General features: G+C 47.1%; 1 protein-coding gene across 5 annotated transcripts in view; it reads left to right on the top strand.

Annotated features, from left to right (window-relative positions):
- Positions 1–20,321, top strand: part of Myt1 (myelin transcription factor 1) — a 66,253-nt gene extending 45,932 nt beyond the window's left edge. For 4 of the 5 annotated variants that reach the window (XM_060382661.1, XM_060382659.1, XM_021646535.2 and 1 more), the window contains 11 exons: positions 26–295; positions 2,549–2,703; positions 3,466–3,528; positions 3,676–3,744; positions 7,484–7,546; positions 7,959–8,042; positions 12,970–13,191; positions 14,880–14,971; positions 15,575–15,678; positions 17,982–18,125; positions 18,496–20,321. In XM_060382661.1, the coding sequence (XP_060238644.1) occupies positions 26–295; positions 2,549–2,703; positions 3,466–3,528; positions 3,676–3,744; positions 7,484–7,546; positions 7,959–8,042; positions 12,970–13,191; positions 14,880–14,971; positions 15,575–15,678; positions 17,982–18,125; positions 18,496–18,636 (1,407 nt within the window). In that variant the 3' untranslated portion in view covers positions 18,637–20,321. The remainder of the gene's footprint in view (positions 1–25; positions 296–2,548; positions 2,704–3,465; positions 3,529–3,675; positions 3,745–7,483; positions 7,547–7,958; positions 8,043–12,969; positions 13,192–14,879; positions 14,972–15,574; positions 15,679–17,981; positions 18,126–18,495) is intronic. The other variant, XM_060382662.1, reaches the window with a different exon arrangement.
- The last annotated feature ends 466 nt before the right edge of the window (positions 20,322–20,787 follow it).

Here is a 20,787-nt window from a genome sequence, read left to right as displayed (position 1 = left end):
ATATTCTTAACCTTCCCATTTGCAGGCTGTGGACATTGAGGTTGATGAAAATGGCACTCTGGACTTGAGTATGCATAAGCATCGCAAGCGGGAAAACACTTTTCCCAGCAGCAGCAGCTGCAGTAGCAGCCCCGGTGTCAAGTCTCCTGACGTCTCTCAGCGCCAGAGCAGTACCAGTGCCCCCAGCAGCTCCATGACCTCGCCCCAGTCCAGCCAGGCCTCCCGCCAGGATGAGTGGGACCGTCCCCTAGACTATACCAAACCTAGTCGGCTTCGAGAGGAAGAGCCTGAGGAGGTGGGTGCCAGGCCCTATGTTTAGCCTGAGTGTGTAGGCTCTCGGCTGCTTTCAGGGCTGCTGTGAACACTGTTTCCTTCTTAGATATCTTTCCCTTAAGAAGTCCATGTAGAGCCTTCAAGGCCTGTCTCATAAAATTCTTCATCTTCGGGGTATCTGAAACTCAGGTCACAGCCTCCAGCAAAGGTTTGTCCTGAGTTATCACACCCAGCCTTGTTCCATAGAGAGGGTGGGTCTTCTCACCTCAGCAGAATTTCGTGGCCAGCAACAATGTAGACTTTCCAAAAAGGAGAGGGATGTTTCCTATCTCCCGGGGATGATTTAGGAAAAAGCTTGTTTTCCTGCTTCAGCAAGGCCTTTCATCAATAGCTCCCCGGCTGCTTTGCTCCCCTCCCCCACCATATTTCATCAAACACAGTTGCTGTCCAGACAGTGGTTTGCTGCCTGGTTTCTTAGACCAGGGCAGTGAGGAACTCTTGGCACGGGCCTTGGGTATGGAAGTCTTTGGTGGACAATGGCCTGAGTCCCCAAGACAACGACTGATGGGGGAGAGGGGCGATAACTTGATGTGAGAGTCTGAGATGGAACATTCCCTTTCTTCTTATGCTGTATACCTAAGTGTAAAATGTGTGAATGTATCCAATCTACTTGGATGCTTCCTAAGAAACAGAGTCTGGACAGCCAGCATGAGACCAACAGTCTCCATCTTCTGGCAGGAATGTCTGGAGGGACCTGGGCTGTATACCTCTACACGGGGGGTGAGGTAGGCCAGCTCCACCCAAATTTACTTGCCTGTAAGTTATCCCCCCCCCTTCAAACCCTCACTCCATCCTTGGGTAAGACTCGGGATTACCCAGTTGTTAGAGGGATAGACTGGGCTCGTGGTCTAGGTAACATGGCATAGCTACCCCCTTGGGTCTCATTAGAGGAGTCCTGGGGGTAAGCCCATACAATAGGGAAGTGCATAGAGAACCACATCTCTCTGAATCTGTGGAAGCTGATTCCTTCTTGAACTAGGCAGGAGTGCTAGTAGAGGCAGGGGTGCCCTCTGTGAGGTGTCTTCACTGTTTTCTCTTGTTTTTGGGCCATGAGTTGGTGGATGTCTGGGACCCTTCCTTGCCTTTTCCTTAGCCCCAGTTCAGCTCTGGTCTTTTTATTCCATTCCCGCAGCATATCCTCTTACGACATCATTGTCTCTCGTGAGCGAGCTGCCATTTGTAGTGGGCTCTCCCAGAGGCCTCAAGGTCCTCCTGCCGAGGCCTGCCCTTATGTTCTTCATCTTCATGTAGACTTGGCCAATTGTCCCCCAAACCCTTCCTCTCCTCACCCTTCTTAGTCCTATTTCATCCCCCAGTGCTCTTAGATCTGGCCTTTCCCATCCCCCTCTCTCTCTGCCCTAGATTCCTTGCTCAGATCCTTCCATCAGTCCTGCCCAGCGGCTCACAAATTTTGACAGCAACCGTCATGATATCACGGGTGCTCTGAACACCTTTTGTCCAGGGCCTCTGCTTCCTGGCTTCACTGACCCTGAAGAATTCCATTAAGTGTGTCCTTCTGAGGACCTTTATCCAGTTGTTTAGGCAAACAAATCACTGTCCTAGAGCCTTGTTTAGTGACAAGAATCATAATAGCTTCTGCAGGCTTCCTAGAGCTTCTGAGTGGGCTGCAGCTTCACAGACTTTCTCTTACTTAAGGGCTGCATCTTTTCAGATGCGGTGTCTGAATAAGCCTGTTGAAACCCATAACAATTTGGTCCATTTCTGGAATGTAAAAGTGGCGTAACTTGTCTTGCCAGAAGCTGTTAGTCTAAAGCTGTAGGACTTCAATGGAAGAGCTGTTGCTCCCCGTGTCACACCCCTGAGGCAATGGGTACTAAGAAAATACCCCAAGGCCCAGGGTTCAGTTGGTGGTGTTTGTCGAGTGTCTGATCTGATCAAAGCATCCCGCCATGGACCAGGGGGTCTCAAGCTTATGTGTTATTCAGCTCAGCTTTGAGATACCTCAGCAACCTGCTGATCGTTGAGCCCTAAAGAATACTGTTCATTCCGTGGTAATTTGGTGAAGGTGAGCCAAGGATGAGTGTGCTGGCTTTCAGAGTGGTCTTCTGTCTTGGTGTAGCCAGGCCTTTCTCCCTCTTTCATAAAGTAAAACATCTTACTACTGACAGGTTCCCCCTTTGTTCCCCACTAGGCTGGACATCTGGCTTCCTTGCCAGTTGTTAAAACATTCCCTGGTATTTTTTTTTTCCTTCAGTCAGAGCCAGCAGCACACTCTTTTGCTTCCTCTGAAGCAGATGATCAGGAAGTGTCAGAAGAGAATTTTGAGGAGCGGAAGTACCCAGGAGAAGTCACCCTGACTAACTTTAAGCTGAAGTTTCTCTCCAAGGATATAAAGAAGGAGCTTCTCACGTAAGTAATGTCTTGGAAGGCTGGCCTCCCATGGATCTTGAGAAAGCAAGCCTGGTCCCAGAATTTAGCAACTACCTAGATCCAGGTAGTTCAGAGTGATGAGCTTTCTTTCAGCTCTGGGCACCAGCATGATCCTCTGAAAGCAATTAAGAACCAGGAAATTCCTCTGGTCCAGCCCACAATCCAGAACAGGACAGGGCAAGATGAGTATTGTAGTCATGGGCAGAGAGGTTCATAAACACCAGCTCTCAGCTATGGCAGCTGCCGGACCTCAGGGTGGAGCAGGCAGGGCCTTTCATCAACACCCACGGCCACATGTTCTCTAAAAGACTGTGAAGGGCTTTATGTAGCACCTTTTCCGCTGTTGATCTAATCCTCACCCATGCTCAGAGCTAATTTCATGGAGAATCTATGGATACTCCTTTCTTTATCCTGTATCCCACCAGTTTCTTCCTACCTGGGGACCAGGCCTTCCCAGGGTGGCTGGGTCTATGTTCTCATTCTCTGAGAAGGGAGGGGTACCCCATCTGTGTGTTCAGGAGCACACGTGTGTACGCCTAGCATGCACACTCAGTACTCATGCTTCAGAGGCATTCTCACTTCCTTTTCCTTCTTGAGTTAAGTTATATAGGAGAAATTTCCAGTCCCAGGGGTGAGAGCTGAGATCTGAGGATGGACACCTGCCCTTAGTTGTCTCGTTCTAGGGGAAGGCCTGCAGATGCGCATGGATCTCTGTTCTGATGCTCTTTTTCCTTTGTCCAGCTGTCCCACCCCCGGCTGTGACGGCAGTGGCCATATCACCGGGAACTATGCCTCTCATCGCAGGTTCGTGCCCTGCTCCTTTGCTCTGGCTTCAGTGCTGTGTGTGTGTGTGTGTGTGTGTGTGTGTGTGTGTGTGTATGAGAGGGTGGTTTCCTCATTTCCTCTGCTCCCTTCTATGGCTCATCCCATATCCCATCTCTTCTCTTTCAGCCTCTCTGGTTGCCCTCTTGCTGACAAGAGCCTCAGAAACCTCATGGCTGCCCACTCTGCTGACCTCAAGTATGTTTGCGCTCACTGACTGCCTATCTCTTAGGCAGCAACCTGGCTTTGCTCTCTCCTTTATGAGGCTCCTACCAAGTCAGCCTTCTCTCAGCTCCCACCCCAGGCTGGCTCTGCTTTCCTGGAGTGGGGAAGAGGAGCAGCGCTTGAAAGGGCTGACTCTGCTTGGCCAGGCTGTCCTTGCACCTGTGACTCCAGCTATGCGCAATCTGACCTCTGAGCCCCAGCCATCTCTTTGTTGGATCAGAGCTCCTGGATTGCTCCAGCTCTTTCCCAGCCACTCCCAAGGATTCTGACAGGGCTGCCGGGCCTGCTTTTCCTACTACCACTCTAGATACTGAGAAAAGCCGGAACTTGGCTGTGGCTTAGTGGCTACAGGCTACGGGGCTCTTGTCAAATGATCTATCTCTAACAATACCAGAGAATGTTCCTTGCTCCTCCTGCCTCCCATGTGCCTTGGCTGTTCTGTTTTCCCTGTTGTCTTTCCAGCCCTACTCAATGCTCTTGCCTTCTTTTTCCTGGCTCTCCCCCTGCTTCTGTGCCTCTCTGCCTTAACACATGGGCAGAGCAGGCTCTGTGGGCACCCCCAACTGTCAGTTTGCCTGACATTCCACAGAAGTGAGGAGCAAGCACCCAGAGGTTTCCAGGCATCTGTTTTCTTGGAGCTGAAGCTGGGGCCTCCATTGTCTCTGGCTTTCATCTTCTCAGTTGACCTGTGACATTATAACCTCCACAACCCTGAGCTGTGGTTACCTTGTTCAGGTGATCAGAGCTGAGACCTTGGAAGAAAGAGACACTATCATGTTGTTCAGGTCCTCACAGCAGGTCCAGGGCCCTCCCTTTCACAGCCCTTTGTGATAGCAGCTCTGAATCCAAGCCAAGACTCCATGGATCTGTTTTGGGACCAGACAAGTGCTGGGCACTTAGTGCCTTTTGGACAAGGAGCTGGAGTTCTGACAGCAGAAGGGACTTGAGCTGATTTATGCCAGGACAGAAATCCATGGGTTTTGTGGCTACTCTGTGTTCCCCTCTAACCAGCTCTATTCCTTCTGGCAGTGAATATCAGGTTCATACCTTGTACGCTCATATAATCACTCACTAACACTGTAGTCTCGCCCTGAAACTCAAAGTTGGAGAACTCAGTAGTATAGCCTCAGGTAACTGCCCCCTCACAACACCCCCCCCCTTTTTTTAATCAACTTTCTTGTATTCTCTCCTACCCTCACACCTATTTTTATGTCTAGTTCTGCTTCCTTTTCCAACTGTGATTAGGGTTCATAGGTTTCCAACTCAGAACCTAAAGAACTCTCTATTTCAGGATACAACTATGTAATTCTGTGGGCCAACAGACATTCGGGGCCAATTTGTCTGACCCAGTCAGGAGACAGCCTCTGGGAGGGTCTGCACTCTAAGCCAGTGAAAACAAAACAAACACAAACACAAACAAACAAACAACTGTAACACAAAACTTCTACAGACAGAGCAGAGGAAACTCTCCCTCTATGGCTGCATGTCTCAGAGTCCCTACTGCTCCCAAAGCTCTGCTTGTTCCAGGGCTCTTTCTGGGGCCATCACCTCATTGCTCCAGACTCCAGTGTGGTCTTGGGGGAAGGTGACCACGACTTCTTTTCCACATTTCCTGATACCCCAGTTGCTCCTGGGATTCTTGTTCTGTCTAGGTAGGCATCAGACCAGCCAAAGTAGTGCAAATGGAGTTCCTTTTGTGGCTTTCCTATGAATGGCGAAAAGCAGGCATGCTCCAGCATGTTCTCTGCTTTGAAGCAAGTTCCAGGGGCATTTACTCTCCTTCTGTGTATGATCAGGACTGCCTTAAGCTGTTCAGTTCACCATGGTGTGAGAGTCGTGGTGGTGTGAGTACATACTGCTCTGTACAGTGGAGGCATGCTAAGCCATATAAAGGGTGAGCAGCAGCTGGAGAGGTGGCTCAGAGTTTAAGAGCACTGGCTGCTCCTCCAAAGGTCCTGAGTTCAATTCCCAGTCAACCACATGGTGGCTCACAACCACCCAAGATGAGTTCTGGTGCCCTCTTCTGGCGAGCAGGTACACATGCAGGCAAAACACTGTATACATTAATAAATAAATCTTTTAAAAAGGGTGGACAGGACTTCTGCGGCACAGCGTGAGGTACAAAAGGAGATCTGAATTCTTCCTAAGGCAGGGCACTTAGAATCAGATGAAATCCAGGATGGAGACAGCTCTAATTCTTGTGGCTGCCGCCATAAGGAGTATATTGAAGGTACTATGTGGATACTGTCCTCTTTGAGTGTTCCTTTCAGGAAAGCCACCGAGTAACACTTCAGCAAGGAATACAGAATATTCTTGTTCTAGGCACAGGCTTGCTCTCTGGGAGCCACAGACCCTCCCAAGACTCACAGGTGCTATTGAGTATATCTGCGTCTCATCTCTGGTGCCAATAGCTCAGAAGCCTGGGTTGCCATGTGACCCCTGAGCTACCACCCTTTTCTGCACTGAATCTCTGCTGGCTGCTTCCTTGACATGAAGACAAGGAGCAGGAGCCCTGGGGCTCAGACTGAGCTTCTTCACACTGAAAAGAAGACACTATTTTCAGTTCCTTCTTGTATAGCCCCTGTACTTGGACTTCTGTACAGCGGGGCTACCATGGTGATAATGTAGCGCCCACATGAAGACTAGAGAAAGATTTGGTGGGTCAGCTACCTGAGAGACAGAGAAGTACCCAGTATATCACACTTTGAGGGACCTGAGGAGTCAGGGAAGATACCCCCCCCAAAATCCCTGGGGTGGAGGCAGAAAGAAAGTCACAAGAAATGATGACAGCTAGGCCATCCTCTAAGACAGCAGGCTCCTAGCTTTCGTTCTTCATATAAGAAGCACTCTATTCGAAAAGTCAGATGCTGCTTGTATACAGGAAAGCAGAGGCTCCCTAGGACCAGGGTGTCATGGGGTAGCACTGGTTTGGATAACCAACACCAAATGCTCACTGTAATTAGGAACAAGATGCAAAGCAGCAGATCTGAGGAGATGGGTCTACCCCCAGGTCAGGCAAATTCAGCCAACACCTCCTGTGGCTTTCCATTTGGGAGAAAATAACTGAAGAAAAGTCCATGTTCACAACATCAAAGTATAATTTCTACTACTGTATAGGCAGAAATTATATTCACGTATATAATGGATATAATGGACGTATTAAGCTTGATTTTTGTATTTTGTGCTTTTTATTTTACCCTTGTGGGGTCCATCTGCCCACAAAAGCCACTGGCTGAGTTCTGCTCTCAGGTCTGCAGTGTCCACACAGCAGGTGCTCACGGGCACCTCTGAGTTCTCATGATTAAACCTCACCTCAGGCTTAGATGTGTTCTGGAGAACCAGCATGACTGGAACTTAATAAAAAGCCAAGCTGGGAGCACACACTCTCTTTTTGCACACACCAGGCCGGACCCAGTGCCCCATTTTGGTGTCCAGTGTCAAGTTAGGCTCATTCATCTACTCTTCTCTTGGTTTTCTGGGTTTCCCTGGGAGTGGCCGGGATCAGTAATAAGTCCCTGATACGATCTTATTGAATAGCTGTTGCTGGCCATGGCAGGCTAAGGTATGTGGTGCCCCTTGGTAAAGAAGTGCTTGATGTGGGGTGGTTGTTTGAAGGACATAGGGCTTAAGATTATGATGGACTCATTTGAGAACTGAGTCCAAAGGGGCAAATGTCTTTCTGGCTCTGGTTTCATCCTGTGTTCCTCTGCAGGTGCCCCACACCTGGCTGTGATGGCTCTGGCCACATAACAGGGAACTATGCTTCACACAGAAGGTGAGTGGGTCTGAGGGTGGTGATGAGAGTTCTGACTTAGACAAAGCACTAATGTTCTCAATAAGATATTAAAGTTGCCAGCAACTAGAGCCCATTTGTATCTCTTTTGAATCGTTGGTACTTCCAGGCTCGAGGTATCCCTATGCAGTAAAATAAAAAGACAAAGTATCAGATTAGAGGCTCCTGGAGCTTTTTCCCACTTTTGATTGTTCTGTTGCCCTGTTTGAAGGCTCTGTGCGAGCCAACTCTGTTCCATCTGAAAGCCTAACTAATGAGTCAGCTGACCGATTGATCCTTTCTTCCCTCCTTCCCACCCCGACAGGGGGCCACAGAACTTGAGGGAGTAGCATGAGGCAGTGAGGGAGCTGCTGTTCTGGGACTGAGGTGGCATGTTTTCCTCTTTCAAAACCAGTTTGTCAGGCTGCCCACGTGCCAAGAAGAGTGGACTCAAGGTGGCGCCTACCAAGGATGACAAGGAGGACCCCGAGTTGATGAAGTATGTTGAGTCATTATGGCTCCTTCACTGTTTTGAAAAATTGAGGGGTTTTTTTTTTTTGTTTGTTTGTTTGTTTTTTAAATATAACTAAACAACAACACAAATAAAACAATGCCATTTAAAAACAAATTTGGAATCCCAGAGGTTGGAAGAGTAGAAGCAGGAGGATCATTGAGTTTAAGCCTGCCTGAGCTACTTAATGAGAGCCTGTCTCAAAAACAAAACGAAACAGCTTTAGACTGTTCTTTGCATCTGGCCACTAAATTGATTGATGACAATCTTTATTTTTACAGTAGTACTGGAACCTGGATATTGAACCCAGAGCACGTTCTCTGGGCTCAGGTCAGAGGTGTTTTGGTGGGGCTTTGAGATGCTAATTGATTGGTTAAATAAAACATTATGAGCTAAGTACCCCACTGCCCCAAAGTGGTTCTGGGATTCTCACGGGCCTTGTAGTCTGTGTTTTGTCTGGCAAGAAGGTTCAGGTGTGAAGTTTTGGAGGGTAGTTCATTAGGAAGATGTTATAGCTCTGAATATTATGTATCTGACCATAGCTAGTGAAGGGGGAGGGCCTGGAAGAGCTGAAAATGGAGACTGGACCCAATATGGGGAGCAGAGAGGATCTCCTTGTTCTTTATTTTTCTCTCCTTTACAAATTGTTTTCTTTTTCTGATTACCAGTTAGATACAGGTGTAAATTCCCTAGCATAACAATGGAGTGTCAGTCAATGAAGTAGACACACACAGCTAGCTAGCATTTTGGTCTTAGCTTGTTCATGTACACAGCTGAATGTATCCCAAGGTGCGGCCTATCAGATGTTAGGGTAATTTTTTTAAATGTAGTTTTTACAACCTGTGCACGTTGGGGCACGCCCTTAATCTCAGCACTCTTGAGGCAGAGACAGGCAGATCTTTATGATTTCAAGGCCAGCCTGACCTGGTCTGCATGGTAAACTTCAGGACAGCAAGGGCTATATGGACAGACGGATACATGTATAACTTTATCTTGACACTGAAGTCATCACACATAAAGGGCAAAGTCAGGGCTTTTATATTTGTGTTTATTCTTCGCTTAACTTTTAAAACACTATATAGCTGGATATTAAAAACAGTGGCAAGTAGTTTCTCATCTCTATATACTTCTCTACTATAATGGTGCTATCTTTTTTTACTTAGATAAAAGTCTACCATTCTACCAGATGCATTCGATCATTTCTCCCATTTCCTTCTTCTCAGGAAGAGGCTTGTTTTGCAAAGAGAGTTTATCCAGCAGAGAAGGATATTTTTCTGGAACTTGAAGATTAGCCATCCCTTTTCTTTTGGTTGACAATAAATTGGCATGTCTTCATCTGGAACACATTTGATATCTCTGTACTTGATAATTTGACCAGGATGAGAGGTGATAAATACAATTTGGTTGTTAGGAGTAGACACTGGCTTTTGGAAGGCACGCAATGCTTCAAGCGGCTATATGTTCTTACACATGAAAAAAAATCTCATTGAGTAAAAGCAGTGTTGTCCTTCTGACCTAAGATGATGACAATACCTCTTGGCTTTGGCTTGGTTCTCAGTTTCCCTCACCATAGAATATTATTTTCTGGCTACTTTTCAAGTCTTGTCAATATAATCCCTAAAATATCCTCTCAAACTACTCTCTTCCTGTTGCAGCTTTTTCATCTATCCTTAGGACTGATCTGTTTTCTGTGGCACTGCCTCTCAATGAACCCTGGAAGAGTTTTTGGAGCCATTTTTGTGCTTTCTGATAAATCCTTATTTGCATTCCAGTAACTCCTTTCTTACCACCTTGGCCTGAATGTCTTTTACAAATCGTTTTACAGCCTTCTTCTTCTTCTTCTTCTTCTTCTTCTTCTTCTTCTTCTTCTTCTTCTTCTTCTTCTTCTTCTTCTTCCCCTCCTCCTCCTCCTCCTCCTCTTCTTCTTCTTCACTTTCTCACCATTCTATAAATCTATAAGCTTGACGATTTTCTTTAAACTTTTCTCCATTTGGTATCAGGATGGCACTTCAAGGCCAGTTTCCTAGAATCCCTTTTTATTTTTTCTTGGGGAAATTGGGTTTGACCACCAAAATATCATAGCAAGGGGCTTCTTTCATCATTTGCTACAGCCAGTGCATGGGCTAGAATTTCATGGGGCAGAGGAAGAGACAGAAAAAAGCTCAAAGCAATGCACCATTGCCTCACTAGGAGTTCTAGAAAGTTCCCACATCCTTTGTGGATCTTAAGTGACACAAGTCCCTGAAGCAAAAAGACATGCTTGTATTTTTGGAAATGGCTACTTCCATCCCTCTGGGGCAAGGTAGGGGTGATATATCTTCTGAGGGCTTATGGGCAAACCTTTACCATCTGTGATGCAGTCAGTAGGTACTTGTATCGTTGTAAGATTATTCTTCTTACAGAGAGCTAGTTTCCTGCAACACTCTTTTGCAGGTGGGACATGCCATGTCACAGGCTCAAATAGGGATGACCCACTGACTAACTTACCCAGGACACAGGAGTTTCGGAGCTGATCCTTAGTAAAGTGGATAGGGCATTCCTCCAGCAGGTGAACAGAACAGATCTCTCTGCTTTTGGGCTTTGATCAAGACTTAGGCTACCGCTTGGGGCTGAGCTTTCGAGAAGCAGGCCTTCCCTGACTATGTTGTTTATTTAGACTATTTAGACCATTTATTTAGTCTAATGAAATCTATATAATTTTTATAAGAAAACCTGCAGTGGGTGCTAAATTAACAATGCAAAAACATGTGCTGGCTAAATCTTGGGTTGAAAAATTATTTTTCTCCTTAAGAATCCAGGAATTGGCCTGGGACCATGAACACACAAAGCCCTTGTCAAGCATGTCGGCAAAGACCCTGCTGGCTGTGATACTATTGGTGAATTATGCTACGTTTGTAAATAATTAGGGTCAAAACTGGTATTTTCAAATTAGCTGGGAAAAATAGTTTTCCTTTTTCTAAAGTACTGTCAACTTTGCTTTAACAACAATAACAACAACAAAAAAAAAACTTCTGCAAATGGAAGGAGACTGCAATCTTTAGATATCACACAGTACTGGCAATATGAATTTCCTAATGTCTTTATGGCAAGAATGGGGCACCTGGGAGTAGTTCCATTTTGTAGAACTTCCCCTTGCTCATAAAATATTTATAATTGGTCAGCATCTTTAAACCAGTACAGACTAAAGCAGGAACTTTAATGGCTATACCAAGTCCTGTGGAAGTATGGGATTTTGGTTAGCACAGGTGTGAACTGTAGTTGTGGGGTTGTGGTAGAATTACTGATTGAGACTAAGCCTTTGTCAGGACTTTGAGGTCTCAGACGGCAACAGAGGGTACAGTGCCGAGGTGTTGGTACTTCCCCTGTTCTATCCATGACTCTGGAGGCCCATATTGTCCCTGCCACTGGCAGCTACTCCTCTGTTCTCCATTCTCCTGGACCCATGTCTCATGTCACTGCACACATGGCTTCTGCGCCCCACTGCCATTCTGGGAAACATAAGCTCATTCAAGGAGCGCAGAAGCCTGTTGTCTCACGCCATAATCATGTCTCACTGTAATGTCAAAACTGCTGACTTTGAAGATTTGATGCCATTGTTAAGAGGAAGGACTCGCTCCTGAATACTGCTTATACATGCTGTTCCAGGGAATAGAAGTGACTCCTCTTTTCAAAGAGGTTAGGGGCTTTTCAAGTGGTTAGAAGAATCCGGCTGTCTGGAGTGACTGAAAAGCCTACTTCATCTGGCCATATGAGCTTGTGATATTGGGGACTCAGGAGGGGTCTCATCTCAACCCTCAGGTTGGCTGTCTTTGGCCTAGGTATCCCAGACTTCACAATGATGGGCATCCAGATTTGAGGAGCTAGATATTGAATGCGAGCTACCCAAATCCCCTGTGGGGTGCTCCCGGTGTGTCCCTGTTATAGGCTTCAGGCTGAGATCACCTTGTGGCCACTACATTGTCTGAGGCCTGTGTGGGCTGGAGGAGCAAGAAGGGAAGGAGAGAAAAGCAAGGGGCTGTTTCAGACAGAGGAAGCAGGACCTTGGCAAAGGTGGAGAGGAGACTGTCTCCAAGACTATCCTGGAAATGAGATGGGGACTACCTTGCTATTGTCATCTTGCTACTCGCCAGCTGGTCATTATGCCCTCTGCCCCAGGAGCAGGATACAGCAGGAGACTGCTTCTGGTCCTCTGTCTTCCTGAAAATGTCCTGCCCTGACTTCTTTGTACCCACAGAAAACTCTGTAAAGTATGGCGGCATTATCCTTGGGTCCTGTGTATTTGCCTGGTTCTTAGCGTAGAGTGAACATGTGATGAATGGTGACTTCGTTGAGTTGCATTTGTTGGGGGAGGATTGCAAATCTTCAGATTGAAGAACTTGTTCTGGGGCACGAGTGGGTGTGTCCGGTCCTAGCCAATTTTTCATACACCATGCCTGGGACATTTGTCTTCTGCATCTATATTACAGCCATAGTGCTTCTGTCTCTGTCTTCAAATACCTGGAATAAAGGAAGCATACTCCTGGCAAGCCTCCAGCAGGGTGATTATGGGTAGTCAAAGCCCAGACCCTCCTGTCTGAGCACTGTGTTCTCCAGACACCCCTGGGTATCATGTCATGATACGTCACAGCTCTGAAGCTGTAGGTTAACAGGCCTTCTTGCGCTGACTGGCCTGGGGTGCCCTCACCACCCTTCTGATTAGCAAACCCTGCTATGCAAGGACCAAGGAGAAAGGGAGAGGGACAGCATTCCCAATTGGAAAGCCAGCTACGAGATTTGACTAGCTTCTTGCCTCACTCAAAAGTACGAAGTACTTTGAGCTGGGTTTCTAGAGCCTGGCTTTGTAGGGTTCCTAGATCTTCCCGCCCAGGGCCCCTGTGATCACCTCAGTCTTTCACCTCAGTCTTTCTGTGTCTAGGTGCCCAGTTCCAGGCTGTGTGGGGCTTGGCCACATCAGCGGCAAATATGCCTCTCACAGGAGTGCTTCTGGTTGCCCGCTGGCTGCTCGGAGGCAGAAAGAGGGCGCTCTCAATGGTTCATCTTTCTCCTGGAAGTCGCTGAAGAATGAGGGCCCTACTTGCCCCACCCCAGGTTGTGATGGCTCTGGGCATGCCAATGGCAGTTTCCTCACCCACAGAAGGTACCTGACCCGCATGTCAACAATCAGGGACCTTTGGTCTGGGACAAAACTCCTGTTGGGGGGAGCAAGCTAGTACTTAGTGGGGATAACAATTCTGCAAGGGAAAGCAAGACCCAAGTAAGTAGCTCAAAGAGAGATGTCATGGAGGCTCTTGGTACCAGAGAGTCTTTGTTTTGCCTCAGCATGTGTTTGCCCTCATAAGTGTCCCTCTGTGCCCTGATGTTATGAGTGAGTATGTTATGTCATTATCCCGTTAAATATGGAGGCCATGTATGACCAGACTCCTGCCCCTGCCCATATTTCACTTTTCAGGAAAGGTTTGTTTCCTATACCTTGTGCCCTGCCTCTTACATTGGGCTTGATTTTTGAATTTTGGGCTGAGGCTCTCACTTGCTTTGCAAGGGGCCTGGTAACTAGCCCTCTTCTCGCCTAGGCTCACAGTACCTGCCATAGGGCTAGGTTGCCCTGCTTCACCAGATCCCTTGCCATGCTGTTCTAAGAAGCCATTGCTCTTGTAACTTCTGTTTGAAGTGGAAGCCAATACCTCTTCCTTTCTTTCTCCCCCTCCTTTTCTTTCTTTCTTCTTCTTTCTCGCCCTTATTCCTACCCACAAAGTTAGCACATCCATTCAACAACAACAACAACAAAATTAATTTACAGAGAGTCCACCCAGCATCAAGGAGCAGAGACAGAGCCCAGAACAAAGGGATAACCAGGCATTGCCGTCTAGAGTGTGTGTTGGGCAGAGTGAGTAGGGACTGATCGCACAAACAAATGAGAGTTAACTGAATCTGGTGAATAGAGAGCAGGGATCAGGGGAAACAGCAGAGTAGTGGGCAAATGGTGCTCTGGAGAAAGAGCCAGACGTTTTCCCTGAGGTGTGTGGAGGGAAAGCCCCCATGTAGCTGGAGCTGGGAAGGACCTGGCATACTTGTTAGGAAAGGAGGCAGAACTTTGTGAGCAAGTATCTATCCAATTGTCTCCGAGAGTGAGGGACTTAGTAGGGAACACAGGAAAAAATCGGGTCTCATTTGGGCAGCTGGGATGACCACAGGATATAGACCACAAAGGTAATGCCAATAACAGGAAAAAAAGACTGCAGGAGCCTGGGCCAGGTGGGCAGGCTATTTGAACTCTGTGCTTCCAACGTGCATTTTTACTTACCACTTTGACTTACAATGGGAATGAGATCATTGCACAAACATGAAGTAGTGTGTGATAATCCACATGCTTTTGTATGCTTTTCTGCTTGAATAGCTATAGTGGAGAAATCACCTGTGAATGCTGGTCCATCCATGTCCTGGAGGATCTCTCAGGTGGAGTTAGCTCTGAGGACCCTCTCTTAGAGTGCTTCAGAGGGCCAGCAGGGGGAGCACGCAGTTCTCAGCCTCTGCCCAGACTAATAACACCTGGAGGCAGCAATGCCCCGTTTCCTTTAGGACCTGTGACCAGCCATGCCTGTGCCAAACAGGGAAGGCTCTGAGGAGGTGCATGGCTGGGCCCCTTTCCTGGAGCACAGCCTTGCTCACCAGGCAGGGAAGCTGGGGTGAAGCAGTGCCCCCACAGGGAGGCCTGCAGGGTCATCTGAGTGAGAGGGGATGGAACTGATGTAGTCCCGGTGTGGGATCCCCGACCTGCCTATGCACTATGTCCTGAACTGGTCAGTGATGTGTAACTTCTGCTTCTAGTTTGTCTGGCTGTCCCAGAGCAACCTTTGCTGGAAAGAAAGGAAAACTCTCAGGGGATGAGATTCTCAGCCCAAAATTCAAGACAAGTGATGGTGAGGTTGCCCTTCTGGGATGCCCCTTCTTATCCTTCTCTCTGTGCTGTGGGAAGGGGATGGGGAAGCTGAGCTCCCTGAAAATGATCCGTGGTAGTTCTTGCCTTGATCTAGCTGTCCGATTAACCGTAATCCTGAAGTTCTCAATGCCTGGATTCAGAGCCCCTGACTTCACTTGATAGTCGTGTTGACTCTGACTTTGAACTTGGTGATTATATATGGATCAGAGTCTGATGGGAGGGCACCAAAAGCCTTGCCCATGAGTTTGTGAAGGCAAGGAGATTCTCTTTGAACATATCTCTCTTCGGTCATAGCAGTTAATGTCTCTGAAGAGATCTGTGCATCCTGCACAGGTCAAGGTAGGAGGAAAATAATACTGTTCTCAGTTTCCAAGACTTTCCAATATGCATGCCCAAGAGAGGCACTCTGGGCTTGGCAAGAGGCTCACCTCTGCATAAAGATCTTCCTTACCATCTCCAAAGCAGTTGAACAGAGCAGCAGCTGGTTCTTTCTTTCTTTTTTTCTTTCTTTCCTTCCTTCCTTCCTTCCTTCCTTCCTTCCTTCCTTCCTTCCCTTACTTTCTTCCTTTTTTTTTTCTGGCAGTGCTGGAGAACGATGAGGAGATCAAGCAGCTAAATCAGGAGATACGAGACTTGAACGAGTCCAATTCGGAGATGGAGGCTGCCATGGTGCAGCTGCAGTCTCAGGTGGGTGGCACCGCTCAGTTTGGCTCTTCCCGGCCACCCGGAGCCAGCCTGTGAATGCTGCTTCCATCAGTACCACTGGTATTGAACGAATGGAAGCAAAGCACAGAGCACAGAGCGCCCAGGGCTGGTTAGCTGCCCACTCACTGCATCGCCTGGGAGTCTTCTAGGCCCCTAACCTGGCTAGTGTTAGTCGTCCTCTTGGATTGCTCCACCTGCAAGAGCAGTTTGCTAGAGTTCTGGCCCTGCTAGTACTGGTTCTCCAATTCATGTTTCCAATCTCATTAGCAATGGCAGCTTATCTATTCTGTTTCTGCCTGGACCAGCACAGCGCCACCTAAAGGTCTTGCTTTCCTCAGTAAAATGTGGGTTAGGTTAGAACTGTTTCCTTTCCACTCCCTTGTTCAGGGCTTGCTCTTGGAGAAAAGCCTTTACTGTTGAGTATTGGTGAACAGGGCTGTTGCTTGGCAACAGGGCTACTGCTCTACCTTCTGTCTGCTAAGTGAATCTAGAGCAGAGCTGGTGTTATATGAGTGTCCCGTAATGGCTGGAGAGACAAAAGGATAGAAAATGAACATAGCGCTCATCAAGGGCAGAGAGGTCAAACAGGAAAGCAGCAGGCCCCTTCCTAGAGGCAACAATTTCATTCCACATGTCTTGATGATTTAGTTTCTTTGTAGGCTAATGCCATTTCAAGAACCTATGATATGTAGCACCAATCATGGAGTCAGGAAGAGATCGTACCATGTGTCCTATACCTGTTAATGTGTTATCCTCCAGAACCACTGGAAGTGACAACAGGAAAGACAGTCTTTTAGCTGGGACCATCACTGTTCTCTCTACCTGTGTCTCTGGATGAGACATGGTATAACCCAGGTCATCTATCAGGGTCCCCAGAGCCTCCATGCTGTGATCAGCACCTCTCATTTCTCAGTTTGCCAAACCCATATCTTAAAGCTTTATTTATTTTTTGCTAGATATTTCATTTTTGTTTTTAATTGAATACATACATTTGTATGTGTCTACGCACATTTGTGCATTGCTCATGGAAGCCCGAGGAGAACTTTGAATCCCCTGGAGCTGCAGTTACAAGAGATTGTGAACTGCATGGTATGGTTGCTGGGAACTGAACCTGGGTCCTATCTATGAGCAGCATGTGCTCTTGACTTTGGAGTCATCATTGTGTGTGTGTGTGCGCACGCATGTACACACATGTTTGCATAAGTGCCTATGGAGGCCAGAGATGTCAGATATCCCTGGAGCCAGTTACAGGCAGTTGTGAGTCACCCGGTATAGGTGCTGGGATCTAGACTTGGGTGCTCTGAAAGAGGAATAGCATTCTTTAACTACTTAGCCATCTCTCCAGCCTCAGAATTCTTTTTTTTTTTTTTTTTTTTTTTTAAGAATCTGGTGAGGTGGTACTCAGCTACTCAGGAGGGTGAGGCAGGAGTTCTGTGTGAGCTCATAAGTTTAAGGGTAGCCTGGGGGATACAGAGAGATGATATTACCTTTAAACTGCAAAACAAAGCCTATCTGTAAAAGACTGGTTGCTTTCTTTTACCAGTCTTAGCCATCGCCCCAAGGGCAGGTCTCTAGAGCCACTTTAGTCAGCACTGGTAGAGAGGCGCACTCAGCCCCTCCTGAAGCGTCTCACGGGACCTCTCACTGCCCTTGCTTCATGTCACACATCGTCTTCCCATGAGTTCAGTCTTTCACTTTTTGGAGAAATACAGTTAAGCCAGGGACTGTCCTTTGACACTAGGAACCTCAGAAACAGCATAATCCTATGTAGGCTTATTGTCAGAGTGTGGAAGATGGAGAAATTTATCTGTATTTGGTCTGGAGAAGATGTGCCTGGGGCCTTGGCATCCAGCTTGCTGGTCTTTTGTTGGAGTAAAAGCCTCAGAGGCAGGGGCAGCACAAGTTGAATGCAATTATTCCCATCCTACAGAAAGAAATAGAAGCCTGGCAAAGTAAGAGCGCAGCTGAAGTGTGCAGAGATTGAGCCCAGGGAGCCTTGGAGTCTGTGGTTTCACCCCATTCCCTAGTAGATACAAGGCAGAGAACAGCCTCAAAGACTTGACATAGCAGCTCCTACTTCCTTCAAGCAGAGGGTGCTTCCAGGGGATCTTCACCCTCTCCAGTCAGGGACCATCTCTTTCCCTGAGTGGGGTTTCCCACAGGGAGCCGGGCCGAGCCTCTTTCCCACTAGTAAGCTTTGTCATTTCCTAGAACATGGTGAGGGACGGCCAGTGCTTTCACAATAAGCCAGAGCCGAGACAAGCATCTTCCTGTCTCTGCCACAGATCTCTTCCATGGAGAAGAACCTGAAGAGCATTGAGGAGGAGAACAAGCTCATCGAGGAGCAGAATGAGGCCCTGTTCCTGGAACTGTCTGGGCTGAGCCAGGCCCTTATCCAAAGTCTTGCCAATATCCGCCTTCCACACATGGTAGGCAGCAAGTCACTTGTAGGTATTCCGGCTGAGCTGGAAGTTGCCCTAGGGACAGTTCCAGGGGTGGGAAAGTGAGTGGACCTCACTGCTGTTCATGAGTCTTGAGGGAAGGATCCTGTGGGAATAATCCCATGCCCTTGGTAGCATTCTCAGTGCTGTGGTGGGGTAGCCATTGGCTTTTGGATCTAGTCCTGAGTAGCTCATGAATTGGGGTATAATGGTGAATCTTGTTGCCGTGATTTTTTAGTTTTGGCAGGAGTGGCTGCTATTGCTGCCCTGTTGGCCTGGGGTTAAGGCTTCCCCACTAGTTTCTACTATATGGGGGTCTACCTGTAGTAGGGCCTGCTAATCTGGTTCTATTCTCTAGGAGCCAATATGTGAACAGAATTTTGACGCCTATGTGAACACCCTCACTGACATGTACTCCAATCAGGACTGCTACCAGAACCCGGAAAACAAAGGCCTTCTGGAAACGATCAAGCAAGCTGTGAGGGGCATTCAGGTCTAGGCTGCACTGCCCAGAGGAGTCCCTGCTCTGCTCCTCACAGTGGGGACCCCTGACTTATAGCTACTTCTAATTGGAAGCCTGGGTGCAGCCTTGGGCAGCTTACCCAAAGGGGAGCCTGGAAATCAGTGTCTCCTATCATGTCCCCATTAGGCCCAGGCATGAAGACCTCTCTGTGTGGGTGTCTGGGGACACTGAAGTATTACAAAGTGATTTATTTTTGTTTTCTGAAAGAAGTCTGAAGAGCAGCTCAAAGTCTCCGTGGAAGCTCATGGACAAGGTTCTCAGGGAAGTTTTGGAGTTTGCAGCCACAGTGTTCCATTGTCTGTCAAGGTTGGGAGGGCAGCCATGGACTTGATGGGTGTTAGTCTCAGCAGGAGGGCATGCCTAGGCTTCTGGCTATGCTCACTGAGGCCCATGTGGCAAGTATGTTTTGTGTTTTCATTTAATTCAACTTTGTGTTAAAGGTGCATTCTGCTTGAGAAGTGAATCTAGGGACGGGCCTCCCAAGATGGCAGTCTACACAGCTGACAAGCATCATAGAAAATCAGCTGAAGGTATTTTTCACTTGGAGGCCCTGAAAATCAGCCATTTGCTTGGGCAGCAGATGCCTGTAGGCTGTGCAGACCTGCTTCCTCCTGGCTCCAGTCTTTAAACTCCTGGCCTGGGCTCTAAGTCCAGGACCACTGGGCCAAGCCTCTGCTTTCTGTACCTCCACCCAGGTGCTAGACCCATCATTGTTATCTTTTCCTGTGCATCCAAGGTGACTGGGGTGAGGAGAGTGGTATCAGAGGTAAATTGTTAATGGGAGACCACCAAGATTTCACTTCTTTGTAGACTTATTTAAGATGTGAAAAGGGTCAATTTTAATTTAATGTGTTAAAAACACAATGTTCTTACCGTGTAAATAGAGTCCAAGTTAATTGTGACTGCAATTCCAAATTAGTATTTAAAAGTAGAAAAATTGCACTTCCTGGAAGACACTGAAAGTAGTTAGTTTATTCTGTAAATTATTTAATTTTGTCATGATGAGTATTTATATTCATACCCTCTTATGTTAATGTTTTCTATTTATTATTTTTATTTATTAATTTTATACTATTTCAACTAGACTACACACTAGGGCACCATAAGAGTTAAATAAGTTAAATCAAAACTAAAACATTTATTTGACTATAAGATAGGCCACAAAGAATCTTGATATAACTTCTAGTTATAATTTTGATGCAACCGAGTTATTTTTTATATATTTTGTTATTTATTCTCTTAATAATGGAATTTTTTAAAAAAAAGTATTTTGTAACTGAGGAATTTTGATAATTTGGGTTTTCTCCCCATTGGTCCATCAGAGAGAAAGGTGTTTTAGTTTTCTTTTCCCCTTTGGGTTCCTTTTGTCCGGCCAATAACAGCAAATGGAATTCTGTATTTATCATTATTTAAGTGTAGTGCAGATGCGTGTGCTCTGGCGTTTCTTGTGTTGCATTTGTGGAGGTTCTTATGGATGATTCATGTTGCTGTGAGGGAGTGCTGGCCATGGTCATTTCTAGGCAGTTGCCTGGACTCACTGGCCAAACTGCCCAGGATCTTGATACCCCAATACTGTGACCCTCTTTCCTCAGGAAACACGTTGGACCCACAGTACTTCGTGGTGTGTTTGGAGGGTGATTTCTAATAAAAGTCTCACTGTGCATAGGTGCTATGGTCTGTGAGGAGGCTGCTACTCTGCTCCTTGTGCTTCTGGGGAGTGCTGTGCGGGCTCTTCCATTAAATCTTTCTCCATTTAAAGTGTGGCTCAACCAACACTTCTGTTGGACCTGCCTTCCCCTAAGTGTGGTTCTTAAAGGTTGAAGTCACTGCACTCCGCTTTTCCCCATGTCCGAATCATGTCCCCCACCCCAGGAATTTTCTCTTCAAGTCAGGAAGAAACAGTTGTCCCACTTGGATTAGAGTTATGCAATATACCTGAGCTTCCATACTGTCTTTCTTAGCTATAAATGAATGAAAGCCCGAACATTCTGGAAAAAGGCAGAGCTAAGAACCGAGTTAGAAGGAAGAGGAAGAGAGAGCTCTCTGATGACCTCAGAGCCATTGGATCTAATTATGCCTGAAGGCAGTCTACTCTTAGACTTCCCATCTGTGAGGCAATGGATTCCT

Source organism: Meriones unguiculatus, chromosome 4 (assembly GCF_030254825.1).
Source record: "Meriones unguiculatus strain TT.TT164.6M chromosome 4, Bangor_MerUng_6.1, whole genome shotgun sequence".
NCBI classification, from domain to species: domain Eukaryota; kingdom Metazoa; phylum Chordata; class Mammalia; order Rodentia; family Muridae; genus Meriones; species Meriones unguiculatus.
Note: the sequence above shows the minus strand (reverse complement) of the source record. Positions and strands in the feature narration are given on the sequence as shown.